General features: G+C 45.1%; 1 protein-coding gene across 9 annotated transcripts in view; it reads right to left on the minus strand.

The window, feature by feature from the left end:
- klar (klarsicht) overlaps positions 1-20,140 on the minus strand; it is a 61,852-nt gene that overhangs the window by 693 nt on the left and 41,019 nt on the right. For 4 of the 9 annotated variants that reach the window (XM_065481836.1, XM_065481833.1, XM_065481834.1 and 1 more), the window contains exons 7-12: positions 7,615-7,830; positions 5,647-6,288; positions 4,862-5,194; positions 4,129-4,611; positions 3,073-3,501; positions 289-2,608 (exon numbers count right to left, since the gene is read on the minus strand). In XM_065481836.1, coding sequence (XP_065337908.1) covers positions 2,321-2,608; positions 3,073-3,501; positions 4,129-4,611; positions 4,862-5,194; positions 5,647-6,288; positions 7,615-7,830 — 2,391 coding nt within the window. In that variant the 3' untranslated portion in view covers positions 289-2,320. Of the gene's footprint in view, positions 1-288; positions 2,609-3,072; positions 3,502-4,128; positions 4,612-4,861; positions 5,195-5,646; positions 6,289-7,614; positions 7,831-20,140 lie in introns of those variants that run through there. The other 5 variants (XR_010574645.1, XM_065481840.1, XR_010574644.1 and 2 more) reach the window with 5 other exon arrangements.

Genomic DNA, 20,140 nt, shown 5'->3' on the forward strand with positions numbered 1-20,140 from the left:
TGAATAGAGCCTCGCATTACAAAATGCATTTTATTACATTCACTAATTGTTGTTGCATGTTACGTTAATACACGATTATTTTTCTACTTTTGTACTTCTCAACTTTTTAATGGAAGAAAATCACCAAGAGGAAGCAGCTTGCCCATCACACAGTTGTGCTGAAGCGACTCAACGATTATTGTGAGGCTTTTTAATTGTAAGTACAGGAGGTGGTTAAAAGTTACAGATTTTCGTCTTGCGTCGGGGCCTAGAGGTCAAATTTTGCGGATAAGAATGAAACCAATTGCATATTTTATATTTTCGCTCCAGTGAGAATTTTATTTATTAAATCTTAATACAAAACTCGCTACACTCCATCAACATCACTTTATATAAAAATTAAAAATCAATATTATCATAATCCAAACAATTACAATAATATTAATCAAAAGTGTGTGTATATAATGAATTGTATATATATATTCAATCTAGTTTCCAATATGTCTCGCCTAAATAAATAGTAACTTATGTATGTCACGGACTCTCACACTCAATTAAAAATATTTTTTATGTCTCAACAATCGCGCTAAAAACACATCTGCACTACACGGCAAAACAAAAAAAACAGACTATCATCATCATCTCACAATGAAGTAACTCAAATTAAAACGAAATCATAACACAACTCGTCTAGAGTGTTGTTCTCTAAATCGTATATAGAGATTATTATTTTTTTTTATAAAGTTAGACTTTTGATTATTACAAAGTACCCATACTGCTGGGGTGAATAAAGCTGAGCTTAATCACAATTACATTACAACATGCACTTACTTACTCCTTACGCTTAATTAGCATGCACTAATTAATTTAAACTCATTTACCAACCAGTCTAGTGACCGAGCCGGCCGCCGCTGCCGACGCTCTTTGCAGACACCGGGTGAGACACTTATTCCGGTGGAATAAGCGGCTGAATTGCGTCGGCCGGCGGCGGTGCTCGCGTCAGAAAACCAAAGCCGCCACCCATGCACTTGTTATTAGTCTAGCAGGGCTGCGATTTTCATTTCAAAACTAGCTCCACGCGTCTTTACAAAAAAATTTCCGATACAAAAATCGTTTTGGCACAAAATCATACATGAAAAAAGTGCAATTTAGCAAACGGCGGATTGCAAGCTCGACTACGTTTCATTTTTAAACTCTTTTCCATGGCAGAAAATGTGAAGATTGGGCACAAAAGGGTTGATTAGCGATTAACAGGCTTAGCCCTGAGATATGTTGGAGTGGGAATCATCTAGCGCCGTCTCGTTTGCAGACGGCTCTGTTCACAACGTGTTAATAAATGGCGTTTTGATTCTTTGGTCTCCTCTACTTGATCCAGACGTTTCAAAGGCATTTTGTGAATGAGTGTGTGCTATACAATTGAATGAAAAAATCAGTTCCATTTTAAAAATAAGCTACATCCCCTCGCTGCGATTTGTGCCAAAACAGGCCAGGAATGAGTCGCCGTTTCCAGATAGATTCCTGGTGAAAGTGACTTCAAGTTATATATAAAAAGAACTGTCGTTTAAAGGACATGCCGCCCGCAATCGATCAAACATCGGAGAGCACACCAAAAATTTATGTATATCACAGAAAGACGCTGGCACACGCGGGAGGCAATCGCATGCACTCTTTAGAATCACGGAAAACGTGCAATTTTGAATTTCCCTCAAAAGTTGCAAAGTTGGCTGACGTTTTTGAGCTCGGGCGTCATTTTATTATGCCGGGCATGTCCTCTAGAAATCAAGAGATAAAAATTGCAGAAAGCCTGATGAGTAAAAGTCGAAAAAATTTCAAAGAGAATAATATTGCGTTCACAGCATATATGAATAGAAAGACAAGAGATAAATATATAGTAATAATAAATATACGAGAAGAATAAACTCTGCAAAAGTCAACAAAATGCACAGGAGAAAATCAAGGGGCGACAAAGTATTGTAAAGTACGGGTGGTGCAGCAGAGACAACAACAGAGTTAAGGAGGAGTTAGAGGCACAGATAACCCTGCTGCCGAGCACAAACAACGAGAAGGAGCTCGAGTCTGTGTTGTGTTTTTGTCTCTTACCCAAATTCTACGGGAGAGGAGGAGCGCTAAACGAACGATTTGTACTGTACACAAAGACAGACGGACTGACTGACTCAAGTGGATGGCCGGCCGGCCGCACCGTGGCCGCCGGGGGGCGCTCTGAAGCCCAAACAAAACACTCTTATTGGTAACTGGATGGAGAGATAATACAGAGAGAACTGCAGCAGCGCAGCGCAGAGAGATGTTTAGACAGAGATTGTGTGTGGTGTGCGTGCGCGCCTCAGACGGGCGGCGGGCCGTGCTGCAGCTTGAGCAGCTCCCAGTACTTGCCCGACGAGTCGATATACTCACAGCAGTTGGGCGGCTGCAGGAAGGAACACACGACGGCCACCAGGGTCACCACGCACAGCGGCACCAGCTTGAGCCAGTGGCGCGGCGGCCACTGCTTCTCCTTGCCCGTCTCCGCGGCCGCGGTTACAGCCGGCACCGACATCGCAGACACCGACAGGTTCTTCTGGCTTGAGTACAGACGCAGCTGCTCCAATTCTTTCTCGGCAGCGTCCAACTCCTGAAAAATGCGTTGAAATTGATTTTTCTGTCCGTTTTAAATTTAAAAGGAAGGCTTCTGAAAATTTATCAAGGCACTTTTGGTTAAGATGCGATATAAATAAAGCAGCTTTAACTCTGAGCTCAGTTTGAAATTGGAAATATATTTTTTTAATATTTATTAGTTGCCGGATTGTGTAAAATCATAAGCATTAGTAACAGAAACCATTAAAAAACACAAGCAACATATTTAAGTATAGATTGTGAAGAGAATAATAGGATTTTTTTAAATTTCTTGATCTTCTGTTAACTATTTCACACTAAAGAGATCAACTGTGTCTTCCAAAAAAATATTAAAAAATAAGTAAAGTCAGAATAGTCTCATTTTTTTTGTCTTGATGATACTACCCAATAAATTAACTGAAATAGAAGCTCATGAGCAACATTTCAAGTAACCCATTTTTAATTTTCCTCAATAAATCTTACCTGGACGATGTCATTCCTGGTGTGCGCGGGCAGCTGGTCAGCGAGTGCACGCAGACTCATCAGCTCCTGGCCCCTGGTCTCGAGGACGTCAGAGCCGGCGTCGGAGATGCCGGAGTCGCTGAGCGAGCCGCTGTCGTCCTTGTGCCTTGTGAGCAGGTTCTCGCGGTCGCGCAGCAGGCAGCCGCGCAGCATGGACAGCTGCCTGTCCAGTTCCTGCCAGGCGGCAAGGTGCTGCTGCGTGCGGTTCAGCTCGGCGCTCAGCCGCTGGTTGTTCAGCTCCCACAGATCGAACAGCTCGCCAATCTGGCTGCGCAGCACGCTTTTGATTTGCTGCGTGATGGCACCATTGTCCTCCGTCGCCAGCCGCTGGATCAGCGAGCTCATCTCGCACAGCTGGCCCTTCACGCCACTCAGGGAGTGCATTTGCTCCTGGTAATTTGAAGGAATCGAATTGTCAGAGACTTATTACAAAGCAAATTGAGTTTTATTTATTTTTAATTCACTAGGTCTGCGCGTTCAAGCCAAAATAGTATTTTTTATAATTTCTTTATTAATTTTTTTAGTTTTATTTTGCACTTTTTAAGGAAATGGTTTCAACAACTTCAACAATATCTGAAATTGAAAATATATTTTTCTACTTTTCACACAGAACATAATATGTTTATAGGAATTTTGAATCTTCTCTCGTTCAGTTTGACCGTTTATAAATAATATCGTTTTCTGAAGTAAAATGTTTCGTTCTTTAACATTTTTTTGTCAAAATTGGAGAATTAAGCTGCATTCAGACTTGTAAGAAAAAATTAATTAAATTTCCCGTGGTTCGTTTATGGGTAAACACTGAAACTCCGTAAATAGGTAATAAAACTCTAGAAAAAAGTTAAAAATAACTTAAAAATGTGTTGTTTCTGCCCATTTAGGATGATTAGATCAGAGCCTCAATAGCCTTGATTGCCCGAAGTAATTTGTACTATTACTTTCTCTATCTTTTTGTTTGGAAGCAACAAATTTTGCTTTTAACAAATTCCAAAGTCTAAAATAATTTAGTCCTCGACTCACCCTGATGACTTCAAGCTTGCCCTGGAGGCTGACTCTGCTCTCGAGGCGCGACTGGCGCAGCGAGTCGTGCTGGTCGTCAGGTCCGAGCGTGTCGGTGACACCAAACAACGATTGCCGGAGGGCGGCGACGTCCCTGGCCAGGTTGGAGGCCCTTTGCAGCTCCTGCGTTTTGGACTCGAGGTCCTCCCACTGGTCGAGCAGCTCGTAGATGAGCTGCATGTCGGCCACGCCGGCCGCCTCCTGCTCGATGCGCGAGATCACCAGCTCGACGCACTTGCGACTCTCGCGGCACGTGGCCGCCATCTCTGCCAGCTCGCCAATGCTGACGATGCTGTCCGGGCCCAACGCCTCCACCACTACAGAGTCGAAGCGCGTCGACGCCAGCTGCAGCCGTTGCGACGTGAACGCCAGCGACTCCTGCGACAGTTTCAGCACGTAGCGCAGCTCCTCCACTTCAGAGTCGCTGTCCTGTCCCACGGTTTCCTGAACAGCAACGGTTTTTTACAATTAGTAAAAAGGAAAACATTGAACACTTCTATGATGTACGTTCATGAAACACAGCTTTATCTTCGTCTGAAAATGTTTTGAATTTTTTCATCGTTATTAGAAGCAAATTTTCACGTGGAAGACTTTTGATAATTCAATAACATTTTTTAAATATTAGAAAATATGAAAAATAACACATGCCACTGTTTTCTGTGTTCATGTTCTGTAAAAAAAAGAATGAACTAACCCTTCGGATGGGACTGCTGCAGTCTCTAAGGTAGCGGCTGTAATCGTCGCCAAACTCAAGCAGCCGTCGAGCCGCCTCCGCGTCCAGCGGGTCCTCGCTGTACGCCTCCGAGTTGTAGCGCTCCTGGTAGTTGTCCCATGACGGCTCGCCGCTCTCCTCGGCCACAGGCACGGGCGGCACGGCGGTCAGCCGAGCGCTCGTGCGACGCAGTCGGTGACAGCTGCTTGGGTCGCTGTGGCAGCCGTCGGGCCGCGGCGAGGGCGGCTTGAAGATGGTGCCCGAAAACGAAGAGGATCTCACAACCGCTGATCTGTCTTCCGACTCACTGGACTGCTGCAATATTTTGAAACGTGCAATTGTCATGAAATTGATAACAGATTTTGAAAAGTAATAAAAATGTCCAAGGAAGTGCATTTTGACGTTTTTCAAGGTTTATTTTTTTGTTGAGGACGTGTCTGTGTGAATATTTTTGTGATAATAATTTAACTTTTCCCGAATGAAAAATAAAAAAACAACGATAGTATTTTAACAATCTTTTTATGACTTTTGAATTGATTTTAAAACTAGCATTAATACTTTCAATGAATTTGTTGATGATTTTGCACCATCTAAGAAGCAATGAATCTTTCGATTTTCCCTTAGATAAATTTTTATTGTTAAAATAGTGCACAATACGTATCGTATAATAAGAACTGGACCATTATTTATCAGATAAAACATTCCTGTCACGGTTCTATCATATATTAAGAAAATGATTTATGTGAGGAAAGAAAAACTGCACAAACCGACGCCATGAGGAGTCTCCTCTTGGAACGTCGCATGGTCCTCTTCCTGCGTGACAGCACGGCCAGGTTGGTCTCGCTGCACGTTTTTCCTGCAACGGCCGTGGGCGTGGTGGCCGCCGCCTCTGGGGACATGAGCGAGAACGGCAGGCTAACCGGGCGCCTCTTGACACGCTGCGGACTACGCTTGGGACGCATGACCACGTTGCCGATGCAGGTGGCCACCGAGGCGTTCAGGTCCTCCGATGACGAGGAGGAAGAGGATGAGGACGCGGTGGAGGTGGGGGCGCTGCGGTCTGACAGCGGCTGCGTCGACGACACCGATGACGATGAAGACGAGCGGCGGCCGTTGCTCTTGTTGGCCACCGGAGCGGCCAGCTGCGGCCGGAACGTCCAGCCGGTGTCGTCATCCTCATCCTCGGAGGAGTACTCGGTGGTCGAGTGCTTGTAATAGTAGACGGCGCTGTTGGTCACCGAGCTCTTGCCCGACTGCGTGAAGCGCATCTGCGACTCGAGGTTGAGCAGCTGCTCGCCCTTGGTGCACACGTCAGGACTCATCACTTCTACGAGTCGCTTCTTCCTAGCCGGAGTCACGCCAGGCTCATCCTCGGACGAATCACTCGCCGCCTCGCTGCTTGGTGTCTCCTGAGGAAAAGAAATTTTAGACGGTTCACTCGAGCCCAACAATGAGGCGGGGTTTCGAAAATTTTAGAGAGGAATGAGAGCGTTGGCCACGATTGCTGATATAATGGACTTTGATGGATTACCCTTCTCGCTATTTAAGGAAATGCGTGGTTTTATTTATTACATCTGCTTAAAACATGACTGGAGCCTAACAATTTTCATCGGCTATGAAGTATGAAAAAAAAATCAAGTTTCGCAACTTTGCACACGTAACACTTTTTTCAAGTCGGCTTGTGCTGCAGCCTAAACCCCTTGACAATAGCAAAAAATAATGGAATGCGGTTAAGCGAAAACCACACGACGAGCAGCAAAACCGGTGCACGAAAAACGCGCGTATAAATAAGACACGCATTCCGGAGCTGCTGGAGAGAAATTGCCGCGCTACTCGCGGTTAGTACGGCAAATACAGTACGTGCGGCGGGTTCTAAAAGTGCCGTGGTGAGGTCAGTTTGTAAATTCGTCTCCGGCGGCGGAGAGGAAGCAGGCCGGCCGGCCGGCCGGCTAACAATCATTGCCAATTACCCGCCGTCTGGCTCAATGGGAAACACGAGCAGTCGTCGCTACACATCGAGATTTTCGGGGAGAAATAAGACAAAAAATATCGGGAAGCGACCAACAGGGCGGGCGAAAATAAACAAACGCGACCGCAGCAAGAGAGGCGGGGAGGTAAAAATTGGCACACGGCCTTAGACTCAATTAGCGATTATAATTGGGGTTTCTCGGCTGGCGTTAATGATCAATAAAACCTGTCGAACTTCTCTCGCGGGAGCCTTGGAACGCATTATCAGGATTTGGCTAAAAGGTGGATAAATGACAAAAATACGGTCCAGAGGTTATTATCTGAAATAACTGTACTTTTTCAAATTACAATTTTTTAATACCGCTACCCCATGAATGTAAAATCCAGTTAACGTTATGATTGGTTGTAGTTTATGAATTTGGTATTGCTTAGACACATCTAAGACCCTAAAACTGCATAACCTGTGCATTATCAAATTGAAAAATGGAATGGAAGAAGCAGCGGTGCACAGATGAGCTCGCCTTCTAATTGAACACGAGCCGACGATTGATTGGTTTTTGTTTTACCACGGAGGCGAGTTTGGCCGCAACAATGACCAGGGTGGAGCCCAGCACAGCGAACAGGGTGTTCCACAAGTCCATTTGGATGCCGTAGATTGCGAACAGCATTTTGGCCGCTGACAGTAGCGGAGGGAATCGCGACTCGGCGCGGCCACGAGCCGACGCAGACTGAGCGCGGCGGGGTTTTTGTTTTGGCTCGGTACTCACAGCGCCGCTCGTCTCTAGCTGCAAGATCCACTCCAAGTTCTTGAGGTACAGGAACTGCCAACGCTTCTCGAGGCGCTGCGCGAGCTTGAGGGCGCGGGCGCGCTGGTGCGGAGGCAGTTGCTCGCAGTCGCCGGAAGCGCCTGGCGAGGAAGATTGGCACAGACGCAGAAGGCCGCTCAGGGTCTTGCCACGCGCCTCGATGTCCTGCTGTAACGCCTGCAACAATTAAACAAAACACTTGGTCAGTCGGGTCTCGCGTTTTCGGCTGGAAATTGCCTTGAGATAGGCCAGGAATAAGACGGGGACGACGCTGCTCGTCATGGCAGAATACCGTTTTGAGCTGCATCAATAAAGACAGTGTAACTTTTGGCCTACGTGCGCAGATCTTGTTACTGTGTACGACGTGATTGTTTGGGAGTACACTGAATTCGATCAGTTTGTGAGTAATGCCGCCACCTACGAGAAAAAGTAATAAAAAGCGGTCTTGTTGTAAATATACACGGCCTAATCAGTTCTGATAAGGGCAGATATAATCACGCGGCTCGAGGAAAAGTAAACGTGCGGCAGATGACGCCGTTTTGGCTGCCCGTGAGATAAATCCGGCAAGTCTGCGGAAAAAGCTGATAGCACTTTCGTTTGGCTGACGAAATTCACACGGGCATAATTGGACTTTACTTTTTATTTAATCTTAACAACCAGTAAAAATGTGAAGCATTTGTGTGTTGTTTCAAAACAATGACGGCTATCAATTACAACGCGGACGGTGCAAATTACAGGATAAGATATAAATTATATACTCGTTTGGCTTGTTACAAAGTTTTTAATCACTTCAACGAGATATAAATACTCTCGGCTAAAAACCTATATTTATGGGAGATACAATTTACTAATTTTTTGTTGCCCTAGATTACTTCGATTAAGCTAAAATTGTAACAAGCATAGCATGAAATGCCAAACAAATTAAACGATTGAATACACGAGTAATCTCTCTTCGCATTGAGCCGCAAAAAAAACAATCACTGGTCATTTAACAATTGCCACACTGGTGATTTAAGTTTAATTCGAAACCGATAAAAATAACGAAACAGCTCACACAATCAGTGAAAGCGGCATATTGTCAAATTATTTATTATTCATTCTTCGCTCTCAGAATCAATTCGCTTTGGAACGGCAGATGAGCCGAACGGCTGTTCAAATCCAAAGCAAACTTTCTTGACGGAACGAACACAATCGCGGGCGGCGTCTTTATGGAGGTCACCGCATAATTAAATTTCAGAGAACCATTAGAGCTGCAGGTGTTCCGGGAGAAAAATTGAAATGTATTATATTCGCTGTGCTATGGTGATGATGGCGCGGGACCACCCGTGCCTGACGCGCCGACAGTGCTATTAATTGCGGCATCGAGCGCAGAACAGAAGGGCCGAGTGTGCCCTTTCTTTCTCTCCTCTTTCCTGGTGTCGTGAATCACACGCCGCATCTTGGCGAGTGCTCAAGTGCACCACCGGCGCCGGTTAAAAATATATCGCACAGTCCCTCTCTTTCTTCTCGCGAAAGAGGTGACGCAATTTGCGCATATTCCATTGACTGGCCGTTCGAGCGGACGGACTCCATGCTGGCCGCTCCCACAAATTCACCGAAATGCACCCGCCGAGCGTGCTCACATATTTTATTTTTCGCGTGAAAACCTTGCAAAGTTCAATACCATAATATTTTTCAACACCGACGCTCGCATTTCATTCCTGCCGGCCGTAAATGTCGGCCTTTGCTGTTTTATGAGCGCTGAAAAAGCGCAAGGAGGTCGGTCTACATTTTTTTTATCTGGCAGAGCCGTCGAAGCTCGTATTATATTTGCAAGTCACTGAAAGAGGTTTCTGTTCTCCGTGCTCACATCTATCTTTTTATGACATGAAACTATCCATCCGTTATTTCGCGTCAGCCACGATTATTAAATTCAAATGATACCCTCGGAATAAACGATATCAAAATAATAATTTCTACTCGAATCATATTTTTTTTCTAAATTATTTTCAGCACGCGGCAATGTTAAAAAAATTGTTTTCCGCGTACATTCCTGCTTGTCATTTGTAGCTATTTTTCAAATATATTTTTGTTGATATTTTAGATGTGAGATCTTTAAAAAATCATTATGGTGAACAACAATAAATATATGTTATGTTTTTGGTTGGATCTAAAACAGTCAGATTATCAACAATCTACTTTAAATCAAGAAATATAAATGTGAAAAAAGTCGCATGAAATTTATATCTTTGTATTTATTACCCCGCTATTCCATTTTACAACCTTTTCTCTTTTAAGTTGACAGCTTTTGTTTCAAGGATCTGGCAAACAACCGATATTTGGCAATGACGTTTGTTATTTCAGTGGCAGATATTGTGCAGTCACCACTGGAAATAGCTCTTCTTGAAAGGCACTTCGTGACTTTCGACTCGACTAAGTAAGGATTTTAAAATAAAAGGAGTCTCTCCTACAGTTCGCCTGCTGTGCATGCAAATTCAATCGTCATTCCGATGCATCACCGATTTCAGCTGCATTATTGTTTGGAACAGTTCAGGACAATAAATCCGGTTGCAGTGAACAATTTAATTATACAACACGCGAGCGCAACTCACCGCAGCAGCAGCAGCCGGTTCCCGTTTCAAATGAGCGGCGCAACAGGAGCACCTCCGGCCCACAAGCACATAGTAATAATACACACAACGGTGCACACGCCGATCGGCATCGTTTTCATGTCCGTGTGTCCGCCCCCGCTTTTTCCGGCGCTGGTCCAGCCAGCCCGTTTGGAACCACCGAGTGTCAACGGCCCTTTGAAGGTCGCAATCATTGCAGACGAGAGTCGCGCGGGTGGGTGCCTTTTCTCACCAGGGCGCAGGTGCGAAAGCCGGCGGGCGTGCAATCAGCGGGCGGGGGAGGTGATTAATTATTCACGCTTTTCACGTGCAAAAGTGAGAAGAAAGAGAGAACCCTTCTTGTTTGTTTCGGTGGCAGCGAGGCGTCCGGCAGGAAAATGACTCACGCACGCCACACCGGCTGGCGAAAAGCGCGGCCGCTAGCTCTTAATGAGCGCGGCAGGACGGCAATCACGCCGCTCCTGATAAGATCGAACTAATGTTTCTGGTCATGAGCATTTCTCTTTTTCAGAATGTATACAGCTAGTTCAACATCGTTAAGGTCTGCGCATAAAAGCCAAAAGCCCCGTCGGTTAAATTGCTGACATTTTAAATTTTTGAAAAAAAAATTCCAACCTTCAACTGAGTGAGCAATGCGGCTTTAAAAACACTTTTTCAGTCCATATACAAGCAAATAGTGGAGTTATTAACAATAAGAGAAAATCAATTATTTGTAACATGTTTGTTGAGCATTGAAAAAGCACTTACAAAGAATGAATAGCTAAAATTTTGTTATTAAAATGCCACCGCCACCTGGTAATTATTGTTATTATGCAATTAAGGCGAGGCCTAATCCATTAGTGTCGAAATTGAATGAGACAACCGCCAGAGGTTGCGTGAATGAATTACATTATAATAAAAAGAAAGAAAGCAATCTTGGAGATGATGAGGCAGAATCACGTTCTTGCTCGTGACCCTAAATTAGTAATTAAATAACCTCTGGACGGACGCAGACCCATTGTTTGGTCAAATAACAAAATTAATGCGGGTTCGCGATCCCTGGCGATTTTCTCGCAGATCTAACTGTTCCGGGGAGCATCCGCAAAAGAAAGAGACCTCTTTTCAGTGCGATGCTGCATTGAGATGACGAGAGAAGAAGTGGCTTTTTGATTGCGGTGTGCACAACGGAAAAATTCACTTTCTCTGGCGGTATGGCGGAGGCAAAATGAAATCATTATCCGTCCATTTCGTCATCGCGCATTTTGCATCTCATCGGCTTTAATAATTGCACGTTTCCAAATCGAAAGTCACGAATTGGACTATCGGAAGCGATGTCCGTCCGCAAATCGGCGCATTTGCAGCAAGGCACACAATGCCTGGAAGACATCGCGTTGGTTTCGGTGAAAACGCACTTTGAAGGCTTAATTATCATCGTCGGACGCGTAGGATGTGGATTTCAATGTAATTCTAAAATGGAAAGGAGTCGTCGGTGGGAAAATTAGCCAAGCCAGCCGTCGAGATGCTGCTGCTGCATCGGCCGACAATGGCAAAGAAAAGAGACAGGATGGAGCGCAATCAGGCCGAATTAATTTCTGTTTCTTCAGCCGCGGCTCTTTTTATTTGCTATTAAGTCTTTTTTTGTTGATGCTCCAGTAATTTCAGGGCGCTGTCGAGCGTGCTTGCTCGCTTTTTGCGAATCAGAGTATTTGCGAAGAGAAGAAGAAAAAGCAGTGAGAAGGCTCGACGCCGCGCGTTGAAAAAGGTTGTTACGAAATCAAAAGAAGACCTTGGACGTGACTGACGAACTGAGATGAAAAATCAATCGACATAAGACGTGAATCAAGACGGATTGACGCTCGAAAAGCAGTCCATGTTAGAAGTGGAAAGGAGACGCGCGGTAATTATGCTCCTCCGAGACCAATCGACGGCAGAGGAAGATTGTAAAATTGTCCAACACACGGGGAAATAATGTCAAGAGTGATTTTGTCGAACGCAGCCGCGGTTTCTCTGCTGCAATTTGCAAACACACTGCTTTTCCCGTCGGGGTTAGCACTCAATTTCACAGCGCGCTGCGTTCTCGGCCGACTTACGGAACGGATCGCGATAAGAGCAACACCTCTAATTATGATACCTTATTCTCTCAATGTGTGTACAATGGACGCGCATGACGTCAACTCCCATATTATCCTCTCTAATGATCCTTCGGCTGATAGCGATCTTTCTTTCTCTTGCCATTTTGTTTATATGGTTTCTTTGTTGCTGGGCCTCGTCTTTCTCTCTCTGGCACAATCGCTTTCTGCCAGATGGACGTGCAACGGAGGCGAAGGAGAAAAGATGATGTGCGTCAAAAAGAGCAAAAATGACAGGTTGCACTGCGTGGCTTCCTGCGCGAGGTGCCGGTTAGAACAATCCAAAACAATGCTCACAACGCCTCCCACAATTACGCCAAGATTTCGTATTCCGCGCCTAATTACACACAGGTGAACTCAAACAAACTTCCTCTGCGCGCCACTGAATAACAACAACAGAGTAATTCACGGACCGCGAGAATCGAAATCTCCTGAGCTCATGCGTTGGAATCTCCAACAAATTTGCATAGGCAGAGAAAACGAAAAGAAACAAGGATTGCGAGTTTCTTTCTTTGCATTTCTAAAATATATTAGGTTGAAATAGAAATTCAGCAAATGAAGCTAGTGTATGTACAGTTACATTTTTTGCAAGCACCTACTTAGAAATGAATGATTGAACACGGAAAATAAAACTGCATTGTCATACACCATTAAGCCGTCAAACAGTATTGCTCAGTTCAATACACAGCACACATCCTTGTTTACTTTGAGCTTTTAAGCACCCGAAACGCCGATAGACCCCTTCACTTTTTCCTTTCATCTTTTACCGTGGAGAAAAATCGTTCCATTCGGCCAGTTCGGATTTCCCGGTGTCCGTTACCAATCGAAAAAAGTGGGCCAGACTGCATGCAGAGCACAGTGCGTGCAAAGTGTGACCAAACGCCACTGCACCTGCCAGTCTACGCTGCGCTGGGTTAAAGATCATCCGGCAACCGAACTCCGGCTCTGTCACAACGATCCCTGATGCATGGAGGAGCCACTCGAGCGATGAGCCTTTCGTTCTCGTAAGCCTGGTGTACGTACGCCTTGCGGTTGCAGCTCTTTAGCTCCGATTTCAATACGAGAGCCGGATTCCGCTGCGAGCGCCGCAAAGGTGAATAGTCGCGAGAATTTTTCCGTCCGACGCGTGCATGTCAAACGACGTGTTCGATCATGTGTTAGAATCAGCATCTCGTATAATTGCGCAATTTACAATTTAAATGCGCCCGAAGAGTGTCAAAATCGATTCGATCAATATTATTTGTCGGGAAAGTGGCACGGAGGGTTTAAATTATATACACAATACACACCACATCAATGCAAGGCCAGAGGTGCAAACAAGTCTCAGCTTCTCAATGTGTGTATTTAGAAGAAAAATTGACTTTTTAAGGCCGGCAGCGTGTCAGCTGTGATTTGAAACCTTTCGACGGCATATTAACTTTCCACTTGGACTTATTTTCTTCCGCGTCATTTTCTCGCCGTCGAAATTTAGTCAAAATGCAACAATGGCCGCCGTGCTGGCACTAATGAGGTTGCCATTGTGGCCTGCCGAGCAACGCAGTCGTGACTTTTTCCAATGCTCCGGCGTCACGACTCGAAATGCATATTCGGCGAGAAAAACGCGAGCAGGAAGGCGTAATTCCGTGCTCCGTTTGATTGTTGGCACAAAAAGGACACTCACCCGCCGCCACCGACGCCGTGGCCGATTAGTCGCTGTGCGTCAAATAAGGAGCACAAATGATACACACGCTTTTTTTGCTATTTGCCAGCCTGGTGTCTCTGGTGTGATTTCGACGGCGGCGTGAAAGGTAATTTATCACACGGCGAGATCGGTGTCTCGTAAAATTCGCATTAAGTATGACAACTGAGACGACTAATGATCCGGTCCCAGCTTGTTTGAAAGTTGAAAGAAATTAATGCTGAAATTTTGCTCTCCCTGCTCATTACGATTAAACATCCGATCATACATACAAGCCAAGTATCGCAACCGTCAATTGCCATAAACTTTCAAAACCGTTCTAGTTTTTCAGATTTTAGAGGGTAATATTTTTTCCGTGATAGGGTCATTACATTTTACGTTTGGCAAAGCATTTAACATTTTGTGTCAGCACATTAGACATTCCCCGCGCTAAAGGCTGCCATAAAAATTCCGAGAAAAAAGGATTTATCGGCGGTAAGCTGCAGGTGGAGGCAATTGAAATGGTCATTACGCCGCAGATTCGAGTTGAGCTCATATCAGTAGTTCTCATTCTCGTCGGCAGCGACAAGGCCAAGATGATTAAGGGCGACAAACAAAAGAGTCATAAGTTGCGACCGCGCAGCCAACAATCTAAAAGACATAATCGATCTCGCGGCTGCTCCATTTTCTCTTGATGCCGAACGTGCCAAACGCGTTTGCCTTTTTTCATCTAGGCAAACTGTAAACAGCTAGCGAGAACGAACACACATAACTAAATGGGGTTTGCGGTTTGGTAATTGCGTGGACAGATGATGTTCGTGGAATAATCATTACGGGACCGCTCTCTGGCTTTGTTTCTTTTCTTTTCTCGTTCTCTGGGGTAATGAGCTGCGCGCTCTCGGAAAACACAAGCCAAGCGCTCACAACAGAGTGTGAATAGAACAGGAATTCTCCTGTGTGTGTGGCTGTGAAGCATGACAGCGGCGTAATTAGGGTTCTATTTATTTAATCATAGGCCAGAACACTCAAACCCGCTTCATAACTCGGGACGGCCGTCATGCGCTGGCCACTTTTTGGATCTCTTTAGCCCGTGAGTTTGAAACCACATGCTGCATGCACTTGCTTGCTTGCTGACCATACAACAACACCGAGAGCATTTTCCAGGCAACACCTCATCAAGTCAACAAGAGAAAATAATGCTCTCTCTGTGTTGTAGTGGAAGGACATAATATACAACCCATGGGCCGTGAATATTGTATGTTCCGTCTCAGAAAGCGAACTCGGTTTCTCGCTGCACGCAAAACCGTTCTCGGAAGCAGCCCGATTTCCGAGGCAATTACGGTAAGGGACCATCATTCCAAGAATAACGTCGTCCTCAAGGTCGGTGACAGCAATTCTCTTTTGTGCTTTTCTACAAATTTTGGTGTGGGTTGGGCCCCAAGGCGAGAAAGGAGCAACACCCTTTGCTTTCCGAGCAAGAATTTGATTTTCAATGCAGTCGGCTTTTTTTAATCAGATTTGGGCGGGTCCGGGTGAAGCTCTGAAAATGCATCCACTCTGGCGTTATAATAAGCCTGGACCGAGCGGAGAAAATTTAATTAAGAACCGAGCAAAGGTGATGTGAGTCAGCAGAGGCGAGAGGTAAATATCAAAAGGTCGTTTCATCTGTAAGGTGTATAAGAGGATTCAATTCCTGATACGAGACACCAGAAAACATAAACAAGGATTTAACAACTGAAAGTCGGTGTTTATCGCCTATAAATCCTGCGCTCGCACTTGTCTGCGATAAATGAAACTTCGTTAAACTTTAATCCCGAGTTAAAACAAAAGCTTGTTCCCATGTTCCATTGTATTCAATTAACATTATTAATTTTCCACTAAAACGCACTTAACCAGCTCCAAACGAAAGCTACACTCGAGGAGAAATTCTCGGCTTCACTGTAGAAAATTGAAATAAAAGCGTGAACGCGTCGAAATAAAACTAAAACCACTTTCAGAGTTCACCACGCACAATGCGCGAGGTTAAAAGCTGAAAAGCTGTTAAAGATCCTGTTCTGAAAATGTGGCCATAAATTGGCTGTCGAGAAAACGAGCAGCCGGACGAGATCACACAGACTATCATCTGTGTTGTTCGACATGATGCTAATCATGCGTGTGTGTGCTTGTATGCAAATGAGTAATGCGAACGCCTCCTCCGCCGGGGGTCAACTCGCGGAGCAGACGCATCTCCGGGCGAAAAGGCACACTTCATTAGAAAGTGCTCGTTTCACCTCAAATAACAGCCAAAGAAAAAAAGCAAATGGCTTCTGGCACGGCACTCAAGTACGAAAACAACTTCGTAAAACATCACACGAGTCATGTAGTTAAAATATAAACGAATAATAATGCTAATGGCTCTTTTTGCAGGCACTGAGACTGAGGTCATCCCGGGACGGAGGAAGTGAAAGTACAGGAGGGCCATGGGAGCTAGCCACCCCGCAGCCGAGGATGTGACATTTGACTGCGGTGGGGAAAGCATCAGATCGGCGTTTCTGCAGAAAAATCGCACGAATGGTTTCAAGGCGATAACCCAGATCGAGGCAGTTGTAAAATTTTCGAGGCGCACCCCCGCGGCAAATCGGACCCACTTTTCTTGCCGAATCGCAGCAGGAAACGCAAATTGAGCATGCCAAATCGATCAGGCGCGACGCACGCGGCCGCGTTTGATTTCTGCAAACACCCAAATTCTCTTAGTCGGCGCACGAAACAGAACTTTGAGCAGTATAGGATGGAAGAAAGTAGTTTTACGATCAGGCGGAATGGGCACGATTCCATGGTAAACATCGGTTGAAAGCAAAACAAAATAAGCAGACCGCAATTTTTAGTTCTCCGGCCTCTGTCTCCGCTCACGAAATGTGGAAATTAACTTGGAAGCGTGCGATTCCAGAAATATGTTTAATTCCCGTCAGTGCGGCGGTCTGATGGAGAGATAGAAACGCCGAAACGCATGCATATTATGTGGAAAAAAGGGGTTTGAGTGACTGAGCCCGATCACTATCTAATGATTACTCTTTTTTATCGCGCAAGCTCTCATGCCAAAAAGGCGCCCACCCCTCGGCGACGGCGCAAATTATACTTTCAAGGGAAATGCTCATTTCTCCGAATAAATTCTCTCTTTCTAGTGCCGTGCGTACTAAGCAAAAGCGAGGCCTATTTTTCAGCATTTCAGCTCTCAAAGCACCACCAGCAAAAAAGTGCGAACGAGCCGTTGTGCAATAGGGCATGACCGATCTGCCGGTTTAATTCTCCGCTTGGAACACACGTGATATGAAAGTGCGGCCCGGAGTAAATGGCATTTAGCCGGCAAAACAATTAGAAAAAGTGTATAATGGTGTAGGAGCCGAGAAAAGTGCTTCTAGTATGACAAATGACTTGGGCTTTTTATCAAACCAAAGTCCAGTTAGCGATTGGTCACGGGAACGGGGCTGACAATCCGTCAGCTGTGCAAGGTAAGCGAAACTGACGATTTTAGGTCGGGTTTTAGGAGAGAAAGAGCGAGGGAATATAAATACAACGTAACTTCTGTATGTTATTTTGAAACATTCGGATCGTGGTTTACCTTATCTTTGATTAATTTAATGCACGAATTATTGATAACTAACAACCTCCTCGATTATTTTATATTAAATATTAATTATTAAAAGGCGTGTAGCCGGTCTGATAATTTCTTTCTTTCAAACATACAATTTTATGAGAAAATGATATAGATCATCACATTATTTTCTCTAAAATAAGATAGATGAAAATTTCTGTCAAATTTTATTTGTTTTTCATTTACATTGTTTTTTAACGTTTAATTTACTGTATGAAATTTTCAACAAAAGTAAAACTAATTAGAGAGTATGAAAATAAATATTTATACGTTCTGCGATAGCTTAATTTTCATTAGCGCTCCAGCCAGTCCTCAGCAATCCATTTAGGGAACAATTTTATGGCGGTGCGATAAGAACACGGTGGCGCAGCGGAGCACCACGCGGGTGACCTGGCCGCGGGCAGGTTAAAAGTGTCAGTGGCGCCGGGTGGTCGGATTAGCGCGTAATGCACGTTTCGTGCTTGCTTGGTCCTCGCCTCCGCCCGCCGCCGGGGTCATTACCACGGACGCGGGCGGAAAAATCGATGCCACTGCGACGAGCAGGCGATCGAGAGCACATGCAGGCCCGATTTCGCGTGCACGGCCAACGTCCTTGTCGAGCTTCTCGGAATCCGCGCGGCCGCGGCGACACCGGCAAAAAGTCGAAATGCGCTCCGATCCGATTCCAACAGTTGCATCCATCCGATCTGGCGTGCCCTGTGCACAGACACCGAGAATACCTTTCGTCGTTGTCGTCGCCGTGAGACGCACTTTCTATGATCAATTGCTACTGGATTGTGCTTAGTTTATCCAGCGACAGGTTACTTGCTTATTCTAATGACAATGTAATTAGTGCGTACGAGACGAGTTTCACTTTTAATTGACGATGCAGCAGTTCGAGTTGATACGGACCGAATTATGATTGCACTTTCTGCAATTAATCGAGAGGGTTCGCATCGCGGCCACCCGTGATAGATAAACGGCGGCGAGGGAAAGTTTCGACAAAGTCTTGTAAAAAACCATAATTGGCTGCAATTCATTTCATGCGCGCTCGACAGCGTAAAGAATGAAATGGTTGGAGTACAAACGTTTATTTCATTTTTACGGGAAATTCATGTAAGTCGTGAACCAGCGCGCGAGAACGCAGTGAAATAAATTATATTTTCGAGTAGGGACTTTCTTTATTCTCTCAGTCGGCGGCTTGGAGAAAGAAAAGGTGCTTCTCGTTCCTGCCTGGGCTCTTTAACCACGGTTTAACCTCTAAGAATTCATTAAAAAAAAGGAACAACTCGTTTCAAGTCTACTGTATATGGAAATGAGTCCCCGCGGCATGTAAAAGGAAGTCAGCTCACTGAGGAATTATATTCCACCGAAATGACAGGCCAGCCGGATGAGAGAGGATCTCTGGTGTCGGGTGAGATATGGATAGGAGGTGCACGTCGTAGCTGACCTCAGTCACCCCAATCACTCAGTGCTCCCGTCAAGATAAAAAGGTTGATGGGGATGCACAGCAATAAGTTCAGTTAAGAACCCAACATGGGTCCCCTGCAGAGCGAAAGAAATATTTACTGGATTTTATTTTCGTCTCTCTCAGAGACAACAATCACGAGTGAGAGCAACTGGAATTCACTTTTTACGGCGTTTCCACTCTAATGCAGTCTAAAGATCGGACTTTTCTCTGACACAGGCTTACTTCAATATATGTATATCAAAACAACGTTTGGAGCGAAAGAGAGAACAGCGTTCAGTGCCCTCTTTGGATTTATTAAACAATTTAAGAGGCTTCAAAACAAATTGATTTATTCACATCTGCGTGGCTGCTTCACGGAATCAAAACATAATTTGAATTTTCTCTGGTTTGTGAGCGCGTGTGACTCACGTCTCTGGGGTTTTTGTTCGCGATTTGGAGCAATCAAAAAACGACTCCCCACGGCTCAAAAGCTGTTATTATGCTTTTTGCGCTGCGACAAAGAGTTGCGTTGCATAAAGCGATTTTCGGTGTCAGTCGGTGCCCGCGCACGGCCACATTGACAAATATCTGATTTATGTTCCGGCTACAAAGGAGAGCACCTGTCCCGTTACAACGCGAAAATAGAGCCACGAAATGCTAATCAACCCTCATGTTCCGTGAATCACCCCCGCCGAGAGAGCCATTATACCGAGTTTGGCAGATCCGAAGCGTGCACACCCTTTTCGCTTAATTAGAAACCGGAAACTCATGCGCGCAGAAATCAGGCAGCAGTCAGACTCTGAAATTTATTGCCTGACGTGCAATTTATATCAAATGCCGAGCAACTTTCAAATATATAAGACGTACCGAGAGCTCGGCGGCTCATATCGGAGCACGAGAGCGGCATGAGGTTTCCGGGAAATCGTGAATTTACGCCGAGCCAAGAAAGAGTTCATAAAAAATCAAGTACGCCATCGAGCGAATTCGAATGTCAAGAGAGCAGCAGCCTCAACAATGATTGATTTTTCTCGGCGGTCACACCGTTAGCGCACA

This window comes from Cloeon dipterum, chromosome 3 (genome assembly GCF_949628265.1).
Source record: "Cloeon dipterum chromosome 3, ieCloDipt1.1, whole genome shotgun sequence".
Lineage (NCBI taxonomy): Eukaryota > Metazoa > Arthropoda > Insecta > Ephemeroptera > Baetidae > Cloeon > Cloeon dipterum.